This window comes from Rousettus aegyptiacus, unplaced genomic scaffold, assembly GCF_014176215.1.
Source record: "Rousettus aegyptiacus isolate mRouAeg1 unplaced genomic scaffold, mRouAeg1.p scaffold_m13_p_10, whole genome shotgun sequence".
In the NCBI taxonomy this organism is placed as follows: domain Eukaryota; kingdom Metazoa; phylum Chordata; class Mammalia; order Chiroptera; family Pteropodidae; genus Rousettus; species Rousettus aegyptiacus.
In genome coordinates this window covers 53,976,916-53,997,052 of record NW_023416285.1, presented here as the reverse complement: position 1 = coordinate 53,997,052, position 20,137 = coordinate 53,976,916, and the positions used below count along the sequence as shown (strand labels likewise).

Genomic DNA, 20,137 nt, shown 5'->3' with positions numbered 1-20,137 from the left:
AAAGATATATAGGCAATGATATAGTGGAACTAGTGTATTAGGTAGGTTGATAACAGAGTAGGAAAAGACTATGTGCATACAAATGTATCGTTACTCATTATTACTTTCTGTAAGGAAAAATTAGAAGCAATCAATTCTCCCATATAGGAAATTGGTTAAGTAAATTATGGTGTGTTACTTAAATGTAATATGCAAAAGTAATTGTCCATGCTGGACTGTGATGTTAGGCTACTCCACTATTCCCAGAGTTTTTAAGTATAATTTCATAATTCTTTAGAAATCAAAATTGTAATTGAGTCATAACCTAATTGTAATCAATAAAATTTACAGGCTGGCAGTTGATAGGGAAAACGAGATACCAGTTATTTCTTAGCAAAGATAGACGTCGTCGTCGTCATCATCATTATCATCATTATTACTATTTAGATACGTAACTATAAAGGCCAAAGGGCAGGTATGTTAGTCTATGGTTTTATGACTAGAAACGTTGTTGTCACTGGAAAATATTTGGAGATGATGCTTTCTTAGGAATAGGAGAAAAAATAATTATCCAGTTTTATACAGGTTACAGCGAATTTTGTTTCGAATGTTACTTGCTCTCTTGACCTTAATTTTCAAATTATCGATAAGGAAATTTCTTGATTTTAGAACATAGGCTTATTCATAGGTTATTGTTTTCATATTCCTTTTTGTTGTTTTGGCTATTTTAAGAACTCGTTTGAAATCCATGTATAGCAAGAGAAGAAGTATGAACCCATACCGTTTATCATGCTAATATTTTGTGCCATTCATGAAGTGCGAAGTCAGATGAATACTAGACCAAAAATCACAGCCTTTTAGTAATACCTAGTGGGCACTTCCATCGCTCACTGCCTCCTTCCCCTATGCATTCATGTCCCACCCACCACAGAGTGTATTGCTTTGTTACTTTAACATTAGATACACTTTCTTTGTAAATGTCAACATTTTTTCTGAGGTTTAAAAAAGTTACATGAACTTTGAGCACTCGATATTCATGTTTAAGAAAATCCATATAAGGTAAAATAAATGGTTATACATATTGCTTGTCCACTGGACCAGCTTGCTTACCTGTGCTTTTCCTTTTCCATTTTGCTTTTGTTCCAAGCCTGTCTCAGTGCTTCAAATGTAACACTGTCATAGCTCTCTACGTACAGCTTTTCCCGAGTCACTTATCTTTCAGGCTTATTCCATATGCCACTTCTTCCAGGAAGCATTTTCCAATTTTCTTCTCCAAAAGCGATATGACTATCCACATTAAAAGCAAAATAAAACTTCTGTATTCTATTTGTGGTACCTGCTCTTTTACAAAGTAATTGTGTGTGCTTGTTCATTCTTTTTGGATAGCTGTGGAAAAGAGGAGGAATGCAAGCGGCTCTTATTCATCCGTATGCCTTTTGGCTGAGCAGTTTCATTTGTATTGTAGATAAAACAGTTTTTTAATTAAAGCATTTAATTTGTCATTACTCATTTTACGCACACAGCAAACCTATTGAATGTTGTTAGTTTTTTATTACTCTTTGACAGCTAACAACTATTTATTACATGTCACGTTAACATTTATTACTGTGCTAGATTGGTAAAGAACTACAAAATTACAGGATATCTTTTTTAAGTTGGCGGGACCATTTTGCCCGGTGGCTCAGAGAGGAGTTAAGGTTTATTTAAAATCCATAGAACACAGCACTGTAGTGTAAGTAGAGGGCATAATTAATACATGCAAATATATAGATTTATAAACAAATGTTTGTAGTGTTAAGCCATTCCATGGGTGGTGGGTAATAATAACATCTTATTGAGAGGAGGACATTTGAGTCCAGGAAGGCAGTCCTGATCCAAGGATAGGGAAGAGACATTTGTTTTCATTTGGTATTAACTGGTTATTACCTTAACTGGTTAAGGTTCAGCTTTTTGTTGATCAGTTAATAAAAAATAGTTTCTTTTTTTTTTTAACGCAGAATCATGAAATCTAAACATTTTATATGTCATTTCATTTGCAAACCATTTAAAACTAATAGGAAGTAGATGGTGATATCTTTGTTTGTAAGATGAAGAAACTCAGGTTCAGAGAAGTTAAGAGAGAGCTGGAATTCAAACCCCAAATTGTTTTAGTGTCCAAGCTCATGTTCTTAAGTACCGTATTATTTAGTTTATTTTTATTTTTATTTATTTTTTATTATAGAGTATACTGTGAGGTTGTGGAAGGAGCATATCTCTGAAGGGGCTCCCTCTTCGGGGTATCAGCTCTCTCAATTCCACTGATTGGTTCAATTTTAGTCACCTTTAAATCATTAACTTAAGAATTCACTACTGAAGGTAGGATAATAAAACATCCTTAAAGGATCTTGCAAAAGAATATAATTGATATTGCTTTGTATTTAGGCGTGAATTACCCTTTACTAAGTCGGCTCATCTCACCAATCCTTGGAATGAACATAAGCCGGTAAAGATTGGACGTGATGGACAGGTTTGTTGTTTTGATTGATTCTTTAAAAACATTTAATCAACCCTTTCTGAGATCTGTATTGAAGGACATTTTAAACCATTTCTGAATGAATTTGTGTGCAGGATTCAGGGAGAGTGTTCTCATTTGAATTTCATGATTACCGCGATTATGACTGATTAATCAGACCTTTGTTAATGTTGAAAGTTTTATATGGTACTTTCATTAATGCAATCAAAAGTTTTTGAAGAGAATTGACCTGATGGCTTTTCATTATGTTATTTTAATTAACAGATTCCGAACTTTGTATACATTTTAAAGATGCTGTTTAGCATCTTTGCTTATATTTTCTGAGTAGAAGTAAGCTTTATGAGAAGATCAGTATTCGTCCTGAGATTTTCAAGTCTCTAAATGAAATTAGAAGTGTGCAGTGATTTAAAATAAACCCAAACCTTTGACCCTCAGATTCTTTGCACAATTTTGGACGAGAAATAATACCTTCATTGCTCATAAGTGAAAATTAGAAAATAAAACTTCATTTAAAAAGCCCATAGGTTAGTATGCCTTTGTTGTTAATCTAATGTATTTCAGTGCGTTTAGCAGTTTATACTTATTAAAGTTGTTGGCACACACTAACACGTTTTTCCTCCACTGTGTTGAGATGGATGGATTACTTTGTCCTGATATTTTTGTATTTTGCACAAAGAAATTTTTGCAGAGGGTGATTGTCACAGAGTTTTAGGCAACTGAACTTGTATATTTAACTTTGGAGATCGTACACTTTTAGTTTTACCCTTACTAAATACATGAAACACTATCGAAAGGTTTAAACTTTTCAAGGAAGTTTATTGGAATTCCGTAGGATCATCAACTTTGGGAAGGAAGCCTCCAAGACAGTCTGGTTTTGTTCCTCTACATCAGGAAAATACGACAAGTCTATTTAAAGTTTCTTCTGTTTTCGTCTTGTAAATTACTACTTTCCTATTCTAGGAAATTGAACTTGAATGTGGAACCCAGCTTTGTCTTCTATTTCCCCCTGATGAAAGTATTGACTTGTATCAGGTCATTCATAAAATGCGTCACAAGAGAAGAATGCATTCTCAGCCCCGATCAAGAGGACGTCCATCCCGTCGAGAACCAGTCCGGGATGTGGGAAGGTTAGAAACGTTCTTTGGACTGATAATAGGCACATGTATCAGAATAACATGATGGAGGAATGTGATTCGTCAAAAGTTTTTCCTGCGGTAAAGAAGAGAGAGAAAATCCTCAAATCAAGCTGCATGGACTAGTTTGTGGCTTCATTGAGGATTTCACATGGTCACCTTGGTCTCAGTCATTTTTCAAGAGGAAAATGGGGATCTTTCCTTACGCAGAAAAAATTATTTGCTAAAGAGTAATAACCAGTTTAGATGAGTTAATTTTCTGATAATACAATGTATAAAATTGAAATGAGGTAGGAGGCCTTTGTGCTAAGAACCAGGCTAGAAAGGAGAACGAGGAGGAAGTCTTTATTCGCAAAAACATGTTAATATTTTGTAAAAAGCCTTTTCTTTCAGGTATGTCTCTGGATAAGCCTTATCAGATATGGGACTTCTATAAAGGATCACTAATATTTTTTCAGAAGATGACGCCTCCTTTAGAGGATAAAATGTTTTAAGTTATTTTGATATTCAAGAGGAGCATTACTGGGACTGTTTCAGATTTTATCACCGTGATGTGTTAACCCCATGGCCAAATGTTCTCTAACATGTACCCAGTGAATTCACACATCTTGCTGAGCTTCTGAAAACAGTAGGTCCTTTCCAAAGGGGATCAAGTGGCCCTGGGAGACCCGGCAACAAACCAAAAAGGAAGGGCTGTTGCTGTGTCTGTTTACAACTTTTCCAGATGCTGGCAGTACCTGTGGACTTAAAGTGTGTTTTAGAGGATCGCCATGGTTATTGATCACTACTTTATGAACTAAACAGCATTTTCCAGGAAAAGGGGGTTTAACTTGTTACAGAATTGGAGAAGTCTTTGCAAAGGACTGATTTTAAGCCCTCCTACCCAACACCTTTCCCTGTATAGATTTGCATACAGCTAAATCTAAAATATTCTGCCAAAGACTGTTGGATATATGGTGGATGGGATGAACCCTTTGGTTAAGTTTCCTTTTGGTGGAAACATCTGTGGTAGGTACAGATAATTCAACAAGAGTCCCCATTTCTTTGAGCTTAAAAAGGACACTGTCGAGTAGGTAGGAGGAAACCTGGCAGAGCCCCCTTATTTTTGGCTTAAAAGGACTGAGCACCAAGATGTCTTTTGAAGTTTTAAGCTAAGAGGTTTCCAGTGCAATTCAGTACACACAAGTGAAGTTTTACCTCAGTTTTGCAATGGACTGCAAACTATACTTATTACGCCACTACACCTCCTCTCAAGCCTGCCAGGGCCTCCATATATGTATGTGGCTTACAGCTTAAAGTCAGTAGTTGGACTACTGTATGAACTGTTACTATCATGTTTTATACCGGTCGTAAATGCACTCCCCAAACTACAAGAAAGCGGTATGTTTATTTTTTTAAACCAGCTTTTAATTTTCTTAGTCTTATTTATTGTAGATGCAACTGTCACTGTTCTGTTGTGGGTGGGGCATGGGGTTATTGGCATTTAACAGTTGGAGTAAGCTTGTGTTGCAGAAGTTAATGAAAGCAGTGGGTATTCAGAGAAATAGCTGGAAAACTAGCGTTGCCAGGTTATTTGACAGTTTTTCGATAGAGTTTTTATTTGACATTAAGGGTAAAAGATACATTTTAGCCTTGGATTAAAACAACAACAACAAAAAACCTTGGACTTAAGAAAAGTTGTGTAGCTCTTGATTAAATGCTAAGTGAACTGAAGTGTGCTTAATGATGTATTTATTACATTAACCATCAAGATTACAATTTATGGAAGACAGTAGTAAAGAACAACACTGCAGAGTAAAATTTCACCTTCTAAGGGATATACATTGATCTCACTTTATGAACTCTGTTAAAACTCTGCCCGATTGCTAGTTTTATTTTAAGGCATTGTCTCTGGAAGAAATTCCTTTAATTCCTAAATGTTATTAACTACGGAAATTCATTTTTCATAATATTGAGATTTTCAAAACTTTCTTGTAAAGTCACCTTTAATAAGTATCGAATTTTCTGTATGATGTGAAAAGTATAATTTTGTACAAAGCAGAAGAAAAATATTTAAGAAATTTTTAATTTTGTTTAGATTTATCTTAAAAAGACATTAATAAGTTGAAACATGTAGATTTTAGAATTACCTATTGTGTGATGATGACAGAGTTCTTAATTTTCTTTTTCACCTGAATGGAGACTTTATTTGGGAAAGTATACTTATTGATTGTTAAATTGGATATCTATATTAGTTTGTGGATGGCGAATTCGCTTTTGTTTAGAGTACTAAAATGTGATTTACATATTTTGAGCAGATTATTCTTTCCAAGTGTCTCATCATAGCGTTAGGATTGCAGATTTGACTTCCAGCAGCAATACATTTAAAGAGTGATTTATAGTAATTTGAGGAATTAAAATTTAGAAATTTTAAGATCTTCTCACCACAAATTTGGACGTTACTTTCAATAATGGGCTCTTCTCTGTACTCATTTGTCAGAAACTCTTACTTTAATGTTTGTTCTCCCAGCAGTTTTTGGTTTAATTTCTAATGATGTCTAATTTGTGTAGGCGTCGACCAGAAGATTATGATATTCATAACAGCAGAAAGAAACCAAGGATTGACTATGCCCCTGAGTTTCACCAGAGACCAGGTTAATATTTTATAATCCTGCGGATATTTGACTTAACATTATTAAAACGACACCACCACCAACACAAAAACTTCTGTTGTAACTATATAGTTTTAAAAGTGAGAAAACTTTAGGACACTGATAATAACTTTAGGAAATTATTAATTGAACTCATCTAGTAATCGTTCCTCTTTTATTAAAATCATCTATTCTAGTGTGACTCATCGGAAATCTGTTAATTATCTGAAATTGCTCATTTATAATGATAAATTATTTTATTTACTAATTATAATAATAAGACAATTTATCATTATAACTATTATAAATTATTGCACAAGTAGTGCACGTGTTTTAAGGTTAGGCGTAGTTAGGGAAAGCAATTTTATATGCCTTACGCTTTTTTTATTCCCTGTGATACTTAGTATTTCATGTGGAACATACCTTTAATTGGAAAACTGAAATTACGGTCTATTTTTTTAATTAAAATTTTGACTTTGTATTTAAAGACGAATGGGAAATACTTGTTTGTAATCTAAAGTAGCTTTTCAGTTACTCTTTCCCTTAACAGAATTAAAAAAGGCAAACTGTATTTACGAGAATATCTTTTTTTTACAACAGTCAATGATACGCTTATAAAAATTAGGCAAGTTGGAAATTGGTGTTAGTGTTACAGCACTATTATGTAAGAAGTGGTTTGATAAGCTTCATTCTTCTTCCAAATGGGATAGTCCAGAGTTTTACCCCAGTAACATGACTACTCGAATGTTTTTAATTTTTAATTTGCTTAGTCCTTACCAAGAGAAAGTGGAAAAGAATATTTTTTATCACCATGATTTTCATTTAATATGTATACATCTTTAGTTTTGCAATTTTGTTTTTCTCTTTAAGTTTGCATTTTTTAAAACTATTTTTGGTTGACCCAGCAAGACTGTGTATACCCTAGGTGGAAGGTAAACATTTGTTTTAAGGAAGTCCTGTCTCAGTGTCCTCAACTTCCTTAACTTCCTTTTGGTGCAGAATGAAGGCATTTTCTGTGTAATGAAAATTGGGGTGTGGATTTATAAGATCCATATGAAACCTCTCTAGTAGTTTATAATTCTGCAATATCAGATAAATTATTTAATTACTTTCTAGATTATATAATCTGAGAAGAAAATCTGAAAATGGAATAATACAATAATAGTATCACTTAATAGCATCACTATATTTCATGGGAAGAATTGAAATGAGTGGTAAGGAAGGTTTAATTTTAATGCCATTAAAAAAAAAACAACATAAATTTGATTTATTAAAATCCTTGATGTTTGAACAGGGTATTTAAAGGACCCACGATACCAGGAAGTAGACAGGTAAGTTGGGTTCGCTCTTGCTTAGTTTTGAATTACATTCTTGGAACTAGTTTATGAATTACCTGAATTTAGTTTCACAAATCTTATTCCCAACAGACGATTTTCAGGAGTTCGCCGAGATGTGTTTTTAAATGGGGTAAGCATTTCATTTAATATATTTAATGCACAGAAAATTAGAATCTGATTAATTTTGTAATTCTCGGTTTCGTTTCTATTATTGACATTATCGTCTTTTATTTTAGTCCTACAATGATTATGTGAGGGAATTTCATAACATGGGACCACCACCACCTTGGCAAGGAATGGTTTGTATTATTCTGTTTTTGCAAGTTATTTAACTTCATTACCAGTTCCATATATATTGAGTGCTTACTTGGAATATGGATTATTACACTTGCTCAGTAAGAGACTTAAAAAATATATCTTTGGTGATAAATGATTGCATGCTGTTTTTAAAACTAAAGACTAATGAGTAATTTGATCTGTGTTAATAATGCAACCTTAATTGGTAAGAGTGTTATGGTTTATTATCACAGTGGCTAGTGATAAAAACTCTTCCTGGGTTCATAGCCTTACCTTCTCAGGTCTGAACTTGGGCAAGTTTCATAATAGATTTTTTTCTTAGTTTTCTGTGTCTGTAAAACTCAATGGGCGTTCGTTCACTCTTTGGCTCATCGACTGATATTTAGTAGTTACTCTCTACGAGGCACTTGCTGTGGGTATACATTGGTAACAAAATGGTCGTTATGCCTGTTTTTATTTGGCTTAAAACGATAGAAGAGTGTCAGTCTCATAGTATTGTTGCGAAGCCTAATTTCCAAAATACATGTTTAAAGGTTAGCATAGTGTGTGATCCTGATACTCAGCAAATTTCTACATAAAATAAGACTAATTAAATACTGTTCCTAATTTTTTATTTTTTTCTCTAGGAAAACTGGATATTCTTTTCAGAGTATATTTTAAGATATTGAGGGTAGCTGAAGCGTTAATTCCCAAGCAATAAAAAATTTGGAAGTTTAAGTTGTAATTTTTTTATATTTTAAATGCTGCCTATAATGTGCCCTATTCATCTGGCTTTTGTTTTACGTAAGGTACTGTGTACAGGTAGATGGGTTACAAGACTTTTTTCCTTGAGATTCTGTGAAATTAAAAAGATAAAAATATTTAATATCTTGGCACTAACAAAGGAAGTAAACTTTGATTTTCCCTTAATCATTTTATGTCATTTAAAAGTTCATTAGCTCCTGGAGGTTTTTTTTTTAAAGAACATATTTTTACACAGTCAAGAGCCAGAATGCGTGATGATGTGTTGCACCTCTGTCTCTTTATAGCAATGCGATCTTAAGCAAGTTACTTAACCAGTTGGTGCCTCAGTTTCCCCTTTTGTAAAGTAGGAATAATAGTTCTTATTTCATAGGGTTGCTGTGAGAATTAAATGAGATCAGGAAAGTACTTAGGAATAGTGCTGGCTAATAATAGTATGTGTTTGCTACTGTTGTTAGTATTTAAATGATAAGATAAAGTATAAACATGTTAAGTCTTAAAAGATGCGTAATTAGAGAGGTTATTAATGGACCTTTTCAACAAGGAAGTAGAGTATTATGAAGAACTTTCATGCCAACAAAAACATAGATGGCTAGAGTATAGACTAAATTATTTGTTTGGGATGGGTGATTTGGATAGGGGAATTTTAAGAATGATTTGTTTATAAAGATATTTGAGAGATGCTTATGGAAGTCGTTTTCTTTTTTTAGGCTCCTTATCCTGGAATGGAACAACCTCCACACCATCCTTATTATCAGCACCATGCTCCACCTCCTCAAGCTCATCCCCCTTACTCAGGACATCATCCCGTACCACATGAAGCAAGATACAGAGATAAACGAGTAGTAAGTTCAGGAGAAGGCAAAAAAAAAGTGTGAGGGAACTACTTAGAATTCTGTAGATAATTTTAGTGTGGGGGCTACCAGATTATGTTGAGTGGTAGACTGTTTTGTGTTCTTACTGCAGACAGTTTTGGAATAATTCACAATTTGTTCTTATTAAAAATGGCTAATCTCTTTGGATTACTTAAATAGACTACATCTCTCTCACTGATGGAACACAAGCTGCTTACGTATAGGCAACTCCTACATATAACTCTTAGGTAATGTCCAAGGGCTATAGTAAACTAGGATACTTTCTTTCTGTACTATGGATTTTAATTATAGCTGTGTAATTAATAATGTGATTAGGTATTTCTAAGCTTTTTAAAACTAGATGTTGATAACTTTTTCAATTACAGTTGACATACAGTATTAGTTTCAGGTATACGACACGGTGATTAGACATCCATATTCTGAGCTTTTTGTATATTCTGACTTCTTTAATTTTCATAGAGTAGATGATGTATATTTAGTCATTCATTTCTACCAAACTTTGTTAAGACTAGTAACCAAGTGAAGTGTTTCCCTCCACTAGCTCTGTACGATAGTGCTAGCAAATGACAAGTGTTAAGAAATGCAGCAGAAAAATAATTGTACTTTACTCTCGATTCTAATAATTGGTATTAATTTGATTCTAATAATTTGATATGATTGATATGAAAGCTTTTTTGATGCGTTCAAAACAGGGTGAATGAAGACCCTCTTTAGTTTGAGGTCTGGGTTTTCATTATACTGGTCAGGCTGAGTTTGTTTATTAACTGGTATTAATTTTTTCCCCTTATTTTTAAAAGCGACATTGTCTCCCGTCACTTGTTTACATAATTCTTTTGTATATAAATTTGATAGCCTTCCAATGGTAATTTGATCAATAAAGTAGAGCATGCATATTTGAGAGGGTCAGTCTGCCCAGTAGTTTCCTAGCCTATCTTTGAGATATTTTTGTCTGTTATTTATTTCCTTATCATCATAAAGAGTAATCTTTCAAAATCAAGTGATACTAGGACCTTGAATATTCAGTAAAACGGTTTGAGAATCCTGTCTGACTAATGCTCATGTAATAATTCACATATCATTATATATGAAAGGTAGTGTGAGATTATGTTTTTGAATATTATATTGTGTATTTACACTGACTTTGGGAAAGAGACTGAGTTCAGTAAGTAAAGATGAGTTGAGAACTAAGAGTCAAGCTTAGAATTAGTCACAGCGGTAACTTGCACCTCACTTAGACAGTTGTGTATCTTAACCTTCCTTGTCTTCCTCAGCCTTTTGTGTATTATTAGCTGTGTGTGGAATAGACATCACAGTCTTAACCTGAAGTACATGTTTTCTTAACATTTTATCAAATTCCATAAATTGTCATTAACAGTGCTTTTGTTTGAAAGGAAAGCCTAATTTCACCTTAACAGGGCAGAGTTGGTTCAGGTTAGCTTGTAAAATCAGAGGAGGAGAACATCGAAAGGGTTTCGCATAAAAACATTGATGATGTTTAGCATAATTGGCAGCATGTATGTATTATGTGGTTGATGGTCATTACTAGGCGATTACTTTGGCTTAAATCTTACTAAAGGGATTGGATGAAAGAGTCATTAAAGTTAGGAAACTGCCTGAAGTGATATTTAATAAGAACAGATATGAACAATCCTGTTATGGGGATCTAAAACATCAAAATCCTATTTTTAAAATAATGTTAAATACATTCTATGAATGCATTAGTGCATTACTCTAGGCAGTAATTACAATATAGGAACTCATAAATTCCATTCAATTTTTGACGTACCTAACCAATATCTTACCTTTTCTAGCATGATTATGATATGAGGGTGGATGATTTCCTTCGTCGCACACAAGCTGTTGTCAGTGGTCGGAGAAGTAGACCGCGTGAGAGAGATCGGGAACGAGAGCGAGACCGCCCTAGGGATAACAGAAGAGACAGAGAGCGAGATAGAGGACGTGAGAGAGAAAGAGAAAGAGAGCGATTATGTGATCGCGACAGAGACCGAGGGGAGAGAGGTCGATATAGAAGATAATGGCGCTTTGGAAGCACTGATTGTTTAAAGATAAAAAAAAATCTTGTATTTTTTTTTGTGTGTGTGTGTTTACAAGTAGTAAATTTATTTTCAGCTGTCTACTTAAAGTTCCTTGTGTAGAAGGATTTATTATGACCCTCTTTGTTCCAAGCATGCAATATAATAAGACTGGAAAAACTCAAATCCTCCAAAAATGCACAGTTGACAGTTTGAGTTGCCACTTTTATTGGGGCAGAATGGAACAGTTCAAGAATGTAGATATTGATTCATTCTCCGTCAATGTTCATCTACTTATAGTGTGTTTATCCTAGAGTTATTATTTTTTTTGTTGTTTGCTTTCTTTTGGATCTTGATGGATGACTGCCATGATATTTTGCTTTGCTGTGTTTCTAAATGTAGTTTCACACGGTTCAGTAAAAACAATGCTGCTATCAAGTATGCAAATATATTGAAGTATGATGGTTTGACTGTATGGCAGTGTCGCAGCAGCCTCTTGGTTTCTCCTCCCCCCCCCCTTTTTTTTTTTTTAGTTTTTAAAAGTGACTTTTTTTTCTTCAGTCTTCAATGATGAGAGCAATATTAAGAAGGCATTGCTATCTAATTTTTAATCTTTTTCCATAAAAAATTCCTATGTTCAGTAGCATGGTTTGATGCTATTGTTAGCCTTCCCTTCCAAACTATACATTGGCTTACATGTGTAGCAGCGGAAAATAATTCCCATATTCTACATTGCTACTGTTTTGTATAAAATAAATTGGTAAAGATTGACACTTATCTGTTGTACTTTTTGTCCAGATGCAAGTTTGTTGTTCTTAATCATCGGTAGACATAAAAGAATGCTTTGTGTTTAGGAATTACAAGAACCCCATTTGCCTGCTTTTGCAGATTTTAGCAGACAAGATTGACCTAGGCCAATTACATTAAAAGTTTACTTCTGTTTCTGTTGTAAGACTTATGGTACATGACAGAATTTTGTTGATATTTTGGTTAAACGTTTAACTGATAACATTTTTAGATCTACTTTTGTCACATGATTGTTTTAAGTTTTTCTGTCATTTTCATCTTGCTAAGTGAACTAAGTAACGGATGTTTTCTAGTTTACTTTTAAAATGTCATCCTCCTACATTTACATATTAAGTTAATCATCAATACGCCGTAATAGTAACTAGGTCTATAAAATAGAGAGCCACCCAAGTAAACAGTTTATGAAAGGTGTTTTTTTTTTTTTTTTTTTTTTGTTTTTTTTTTTTTTTTTTTACATTTGTCTCTTGAGTTATACCTGAAATTTTGGCCCTTCTTAGGCTGAATATTTAAACATTTGGAATATTTCAATATTTGATGATTTTTTTTTTCTGTTTTCATAGTGTCGTATTTATAATTGCACTCTGTACCAAATCACAGTCACAGTTTTACATTTAACATTTATTAGTCTAAACAAGAGAGTGCAGGAACTTCACTCTTAAAGGTTGTTTAAAACTACAAGTTTACTGCTTTTATGTTCTCAGCTGGCATTAGAATATTTCCCTTTGGACTTATAATTGTTAATTTTATATATCTGTTTCAAAAATAAAGCCTAAGAATTTATTCTAAATCTTAAAGCGATCCAGAAAGGAAAGGACATTTAACTAGGTGTTAGGAAACTTGGTTCTATTTTCAGCATTGCCTTTAATTAAACTTGTTGATTACATAAGTTGTCATATCGCTGACGTTTTGTTTGTATTCATCAGTAAGTTATACAGGTTACTGTTTAATTTTTTTAAGTCCTTAAACTCTGAAGAATTTCTAAGACGTAGGGGAATCACCGAAAATGTTACGTGAGATAATCAATTATTATACAGAACTGGTAAGTAATATTGAAGTCATTTTCCTGAAATAATGATAGTAAAAAGAAATTATAAATTGTTTTGAGCACTTAGTATATAAAGGCACTTTGTGCTTCCAGGTACTGACTTATTTCATCCTCACATAACATCTCACGCCCTCTTTTTGTAGATTGGAGATAGGCCTAGAGAGGCTAATAACGTGCCTAAGATTACAGAGTAGTAATTGATGGAGCCAAGATTCCACCCATATTTTTATACAGTTTGGTATTTTTGAAGAAGCTACCGCATCTCTTGGGAAAAAAATAGAATAGAAATTGATGTTTAAAATCACTGTGCTTGGTTCTACTAACAATATTAAACATTTCCTTCAAGCTTCCTAAGAAGAATTTTCCTAAAGTGTCCAATCACTTAGATGTTAACCTATGCTTTGTATTTTGGGTGTTAAGAAGCTGAGTATTCAGTTAACCTATAAAGCTTTAGTTCTACGATCAGACATTCTGTATCCTTATGTTAGCTCATTTTATCACAATAACTGGTTTCTCTCCTCCTGATTAGCTTTTGGGTGACAAATCTGAAGAAGCACTGTGTGAAAGATGGGACAATAATTTTTTTTTTTTCATGCAGAGGAATCAATAGATATGTAAAATGGAAAGTTTTGATTAGCTGTTGGAAAGACATTTATGATAGCCTTCCTTTCTGAGAGGCAGAATTTCTTCCGTGTATTCTACAGTGTTAATTCTAAAAATGTGTACATCAACATGTTGAAGTCAAAAACAAATTCAGTTATTCAGAGTTTAGAAATTCAATCAGGGATTTTATTACCTAGAGTGAAAAGTTCAAGAGTGAAATTGAATTCAGGTATGTCACTCATTGTTTGGCATTGGTCATGGCTTTATTCTCAGGCATAGTCTGAGTGTTCTAAAAATGGCTAACCACCATCTCCAGGCTTCTATTAATCCATATAGTTCTCAGTGTCAGGAGGGAAATCATTTTTCCACCAGGTTTCCACATGAGTTCCACAAAAGGGCTCTGACTAGCCGTGCTAGTTGCATGGAGCCATCTCTCATCTCATCTGTCCAGGGAAATAGGGTTCTCACCAGCATTGGAAAATGAGGCAAGGGATCTTAGGATCAGCTAGCTCATTGAGATTTCACCAGGAGGGACGTTTCTCAAATGAGAATGACAAAGTAACATTTCTGTTAACCTTTACATGCATGATCTCATGAAACTGAATGTTTGACTTTTCACTCAGAATGTTTCGTCGTCATAGACATAGCTTCCTTCTGCTCTGGGATATCTCTTCTCATTCTGCTATAAAATGCCTTGCTCACTCTTCAGAAGGACATAGATCATGCTTTGTCATACCAGTTAAGATCCTAAGGCATGTTGGATGTATAGAATGATAAGAAGAAAATGGGAATTTTTGCTAGCATTTCACTGACTATAATAGTTTCCTGACCTCAAGGTAAGGGTCATTGACACACACATCATTTTATCCTGATTTTTAAAATTTTGATTCAGATTGAAAACATTCATAATGCAGTTCGATCCACATATTAAAGGAACGTGTGATACTATTTGCCCAAACTTTTAGCTATTAAGTTCCTCATAGTAGGAATAGAAATCTCAAGAGTTTAAACAATTCATAGTATTTCTCTATGTAATATGGGTCATCTAATTTTTGCCTTGTTTCTAAATCTTACACTTTGTGTTTCTCTCTTAATTTCTTTTCTCTGTCCTAAACTTGTCTGGCATCTGAAAGGTTATTTAATCATGCTAATAATGTTCAGGGTGTAATAGGTCTTGTCTTCCACCAAAGTCACTCAAAGAAACTTAAATAATGTGGCCAGAAAAAAAGGGAGGTTACCATTAGCCTCCCAGTTCCAAAAGACATGATTTCTGGGATGTGAGCTCAGACGTCGGCTGTAACTATTAAGTGAATGGCAAATAACTGGTTTATAAGGTGCAAAACTGCCAACTTTTCATTTATAGTGGTTTTCAGTTAATAGATGAGAACATTGGTACAAAATTGACACGTGGGTTTTATGGCAACATCTTAAAGAGATTTCTTTTATTATGGAAATAATTCCACCCCTCTCCCACTGCTGAGAGTTTTTAACTGAAATTTATGGAGATTGGGATTAATTTTAAGCTCAGAACACTCGAGTGTGTTTTCAAAACTAAATGCACATACAGTGTTTTGTGTATACAAACTTTTTCGGGATTTTGGTGTCATTTCTCATTTCAAAATTACAAACCCATGTTCTGTTTTGTAGAAAGACTCATGCAAGAATTGGGGTTCTCATCCTTTGTAAAGAGACATCTTTAGAAACACATTATCTGTACTATAGCATCTGTCTGTCTTCACTGCCATGAGGTCACCATTTGAGATAATTCGAGAACAGACTCCTGTCTCCTCATTGTAGCCTTAATAATAGTATAGTGAATGTTAGATATTTCCTGCATAGCCTTCACTTACTCATTTATCCATCCTAAGAATTCTTTAGTTATTGCTCAAGTATCGCACCCAGCCTGAACCTATGTGATACAGGAACTTTGGCCCCATGCTTAGAGAGTAGACTTGATTTACCTGGGTTATCCCATTGCCTTAGGAATTCCTAAATCAGAGCATGGCAATCCTTTTGGCAGGACTTGGAACTAGGCAGTTTACCATACCTAGGCCAATGAGATGCCATGGGAGTTTTCCTGAGGGTTTCTGGCCAAGAGGTTTATTCTAAGGGCGGCGGTCAACGGAAGAGATAATTTTTCACTTTGGGGGACAATTATGTGAATTGGAAGCCCAGAGCTGCTATTACTATTTTGCCAACTTCAGGGAACTAGTTTAAAGGTAAATCCAATCAATAAGAAGAGAAAGCCAGAAGCATCTTGTGTAACAAAATAGGGTAGGGCTTTTTGTATTAGAACTTTTACTGACACAAAGACCCTGTAAGTACAGTTGAGGATTTAACAGAAAAGGAAAATCATTGGGAAGAGATGATCTGAATAAAACAGGATGAGGGTGCAGAATCAGTGAGGACAAACATCTTAAAACAGAATACTTCTGCTTATGAAGAAGTCACACGGGGATATGTTTGCAGCTGAACTCAGACCCAAGAGCTGATGCTGTGGAAAGGCACTCAGAGCCTGGTGAAGTTGCATAGTAACTTGATTAGGGAGGAAAGAGAAACAGGGAGAACTTTTATGATGTCACATTTAATCTTCACATCATCTCTCCCTGGTAAGTGCTTTGGACCTTATTTTTTGCTAATATGCAACAAAGTCAGTCTTTGAGGGAAATTATTTTAACTCTAACCCATGATCTGAGAGGAGGAGGGAAAAGCTTATTTCGCTGCTTGAGAATGTTTCCTGGTGCAATATGGCAAAATGGTAGTTCAGATGGGATGTTGATTCTTAAGGAAAAAATATTAAATTTTTATTGAGGCCTAATTGACATAATTATTAGTTTCAGGTGTACTATGTAACAATCCAACATTTTATATATCGTGAAATGATCACAATAAGTAAATATTCGTCACCATACATAATTACAATTTTTTTCTTATGGAATGACTTAGGATTTCCTCTCAGCAACTTTCATACATGCAGTACAGTATTATTAACTATAGTCATCATGCTGTACATTACATCTCTGACACTTTGTAACTGGAGGTTTTGTACCTTTTGACTCCCCTCAACCCATTTTGGCAACCCGCCACCTCTACCCGTGATAACCACCAATCTGTTCTCTGTACTTATGAGCGTTTTTAGTTTTTACGTGTAAGTGAGATCATGTAGTATTTGACTTACATCACTTAGCATATTGCCCTCAAGTTTGATTCATGTTGGAAATGGCAAGATTTCATTCTGTTTTAGGGCCGAATAACACTCCATCATGTATAAATACACCACATTTTCTTTATCCAATCGCTTAAGGTTTTTTTATATCTTGGCTATTATAAAAAAAGCTTCAGTGAACTCAGGGGTGCATGCATGTCTTTTTGAACTAGAGTTTTCATCTTCTTAAGATAAATACCCAGAAGTAGAATTGCTGGGTCGTACGGTAGTTTTATTTTTAATTTTTTGAGGAAACTCCATGCTGTTTTCCATAGTGGCAGCACCAATATGCATTCCCATTGGCAGTGCATAAGTGTTCCCTTTTTTCACATCCTCGCCACTTGTTATGTCTTGTCTTTTTGATAATAGCCATTCTAAAAGGTGTGAGGTTCTGTCACGTGGTTTCGCTATTTCCCTATGATCAGTGATGTTGAGCACTTTTTCATGAACCTGTTGGCTTCTTTGAAAAAATGTCTATTGAGAAGCAACAGTCATTAGTTTTCATAGCCAGATGTTTTGGGGACTCATCTCTTACATGCAGATGTTAAAAGTTGGGGTACCTGATTTGGGGGAATGAATCCTTTACTCCTCAGGGAGAAGCTCTAGGTTTGTGAATTTACTCCCGATTTGGGAGAGGTTGGGTCTTGGCCTATCCTACCTGCTTTGATGTGGCCTCTTTCTCATTTGCCCAATGTGAAGGATTTGCTCAACTAGTTTTCAGGGTTTTTTCTCAGAGGAAATTGTTTCTTATGTCGCTGTAGATTCCATGTGTCTGGAAGGAGGTGAGTTCAGAATCTCTTTTTGTCACCGTCTTGAATCACCTTCTTTAAAACATTTAATCCACTTTTTTTTGGAGCTTCCATTAAAAGAAAGTATGAACTAATACAGATTTTGAAAGTATGTTCCATATAGCATGTTAATAATTTTGCATTAGTAAAATTCAATAAAAATGTTTTAAAACATTTCCAGTGATGCGCTTATATAGATATGAAAGGTACCTTTGCCTTCAAGGAGGTTAAATCTTATGTGGAGATAAAAAGCATTAAAGGAGAATGTGAGTATGAATTCAGATGATGGAGCAGGATTGGGGAAACGGATGAGATTTAGAGATGTTAAGAGGTAAAAGGAGTGATGGAACACGAGAGAGGAGTATAACTGAAAGTGAAGTCAAAAGCTATGTTAGAGTCAGGTCGCCTGGAATTATTTGCTGGGGTTTATGTAAAAATATACTTTGGAAAATTACAAAAGTACTGTATCTATTGAAGTTATTACAGTAATATGTGCCCTATTGAAGAAATGTTAAAGCAAAAAGTACATAAATGTGATCGTCACACTTTGCAATCAAATTCCCATGGGTAGCATAATATCAGTTTGATGTTTATTCTAGGGTTTGTCTGTTTACATAATTATCATTTTAAAATCACTTTAGAAAATAATATATACATATTTATGCAGATAGCTTTCTTCTACTTAATGTATCTTGAACATACCTCTGAGTTAGTGCATATTGACTTCCTCTTTTCTTTTTGATGGCTTCATCTTTTCTAACGTATGTATGTATGGATTTACCAAAATGTCTTCATCCATTCACTTATTCTTGGACAATTAGCAAACTCCTAATTGTTACTATTGCAACTGTACTATAATGAATATTCTCATATATATATTTTAACACTTTTTTTGTAAGAGAGGGAGAAATCGAAATGATACAATTTGGTCATTTTACATTTTGGTGATATCAAACCATTCTCCAAATACTTCTACAATTTACTTAAAACGGTCTATGAGACTTGCTTGTTTTCTCATCAGCACTGAAAACTAAAGGGCCCATAAATTCCTCTCAGTCTGACAGGAGAAAAACGGTATTTAATTTTAGTATTCATTTGCATTTTCTTAATTATAAAATTGAACATCTTTTCATAAATTAACTTTTTCTTTTCCTGGCAATTGCTTTTTTCTATTCTCTGCTCATCTATGAGTTTACCTTTTTATTACACTTTATGAAAGTATAATAATGAAAATTAATGGTCTGTGATGTGTTGCCAATGTTTTTTTTACTAACAGTTTGTCTTTGTACCCTTATTGTGTATCTTCCTTTATGTAAAAGTTTAAATCTTTTATACAGGTAAACATGTAAATAATTTTTATAGATTCTTGATTTTATGCCATGGTCATTCTAACTTCATGAAAAAGTATTTTTTGATACATTTTTTAAATTTTTCATTTTTCTTACATTTAATTCTGTAATCGGATCTGTTTTCATGAGAATATGGTATGGGGATTTCATTGTATAGTTGTCCCAACACCATTCATAATTGAGTAATCATGTCTGAATGATTTTCAAAGCCTCTTTTAATCACACACTGAATTTCTATGCACTTGGGTCTGTTTTGGACTCTAGTCTGTTCATTGATCTATATAGCTATGTCTGCACAAGGGCCACATTGCTTTAATAAATCTGGTCCACTCTAGTGTATATTCTTCACTTTCAGTCTCTTATTTTTCCACAATAACAGTATGTATAATTTTTTGTGCCTTCTACAGACATTTCAGGATTTTGAGATAAATGCATTGGGCTCAGAATTATTTGGAGAGAATAATTTAAATGTCGAGGTTACTGATCTCAATACATGGTAGTTCTCTTCATTTTTTCATGTTTATGTCCTTAAATAAAAATTCATATTTTTCATCCAATATGTATTACACATTTCTTGTGAGGATTATTTTTATTTTCCGGTTTCTGTTGCTGTTATGATACATTCTACAATATTTTATGATTTCCTGACACTTAGGAAATCTATTGATTTTTAATATTGATCTTATATTTAGCCATCTAACAGAAATTATAATAAGCTATGATAATGTTTCAATTGTGTTTGATTTTTCTCAGCAAACACTGTATTATCCACAAATGATGACACATGCTCCTCCCATGGTCCA

The 20,137-nt window shown here is 34.0% G+C and overlaps 1 protein-coding gene across 4 annotated transcripts in view; it reads left to right on the top strand.

The window, feature by feature from the left end:
* Positions 1-12,314, top strand: part of YTHDC1 (YTH domain containing 1) — a 32,151-nt gene extending 19,837 nt beyond the window's left edge. For 2 of the 4 annotated variants that reach the window (XM_016123368.2, XM_016123366.2), the window contains 8 exons: positions 2,401-2,485; positions 3,452-3,618; positions 6,175-6,257; positions 7,549-7,585; positions 7,682-7,721; positions 7,828-7,890; positions 9,340-9,474; positions 11,316-12,314. In XM_016123368.2, the coding sequence (XP_015978854.2) occupies positions 2,401-2,485; positions 3,452-3,618; positions 6,175-6,257; positions 7,549-7,585; positions 7,682-7,721; positions 7,828-7,890; positions 9,340-9,474; positions 11,316-11,540 (835 nt within the window). In that variant the 3' untranslated portion in view covers positions 11,541-12,314. Of the gene's footprint in view, positions 1-2,400; positions 2,486-3,451; positions 3,619-6,174; positions 6,258-7,548; positions 7,586-7,657; positions 7,722-7,827; positions 7,891-9,339; positions 9,475-11,315 lie in introns of all 4 variants that reach the window. The other 2 variants (XM_016123367.2, XM_016123365.2) reach the window with 1 other exon arrangement.
* The last annotated feature ends 7,823 nt before the right edge of the window (positions 12,315-20,137 follow it).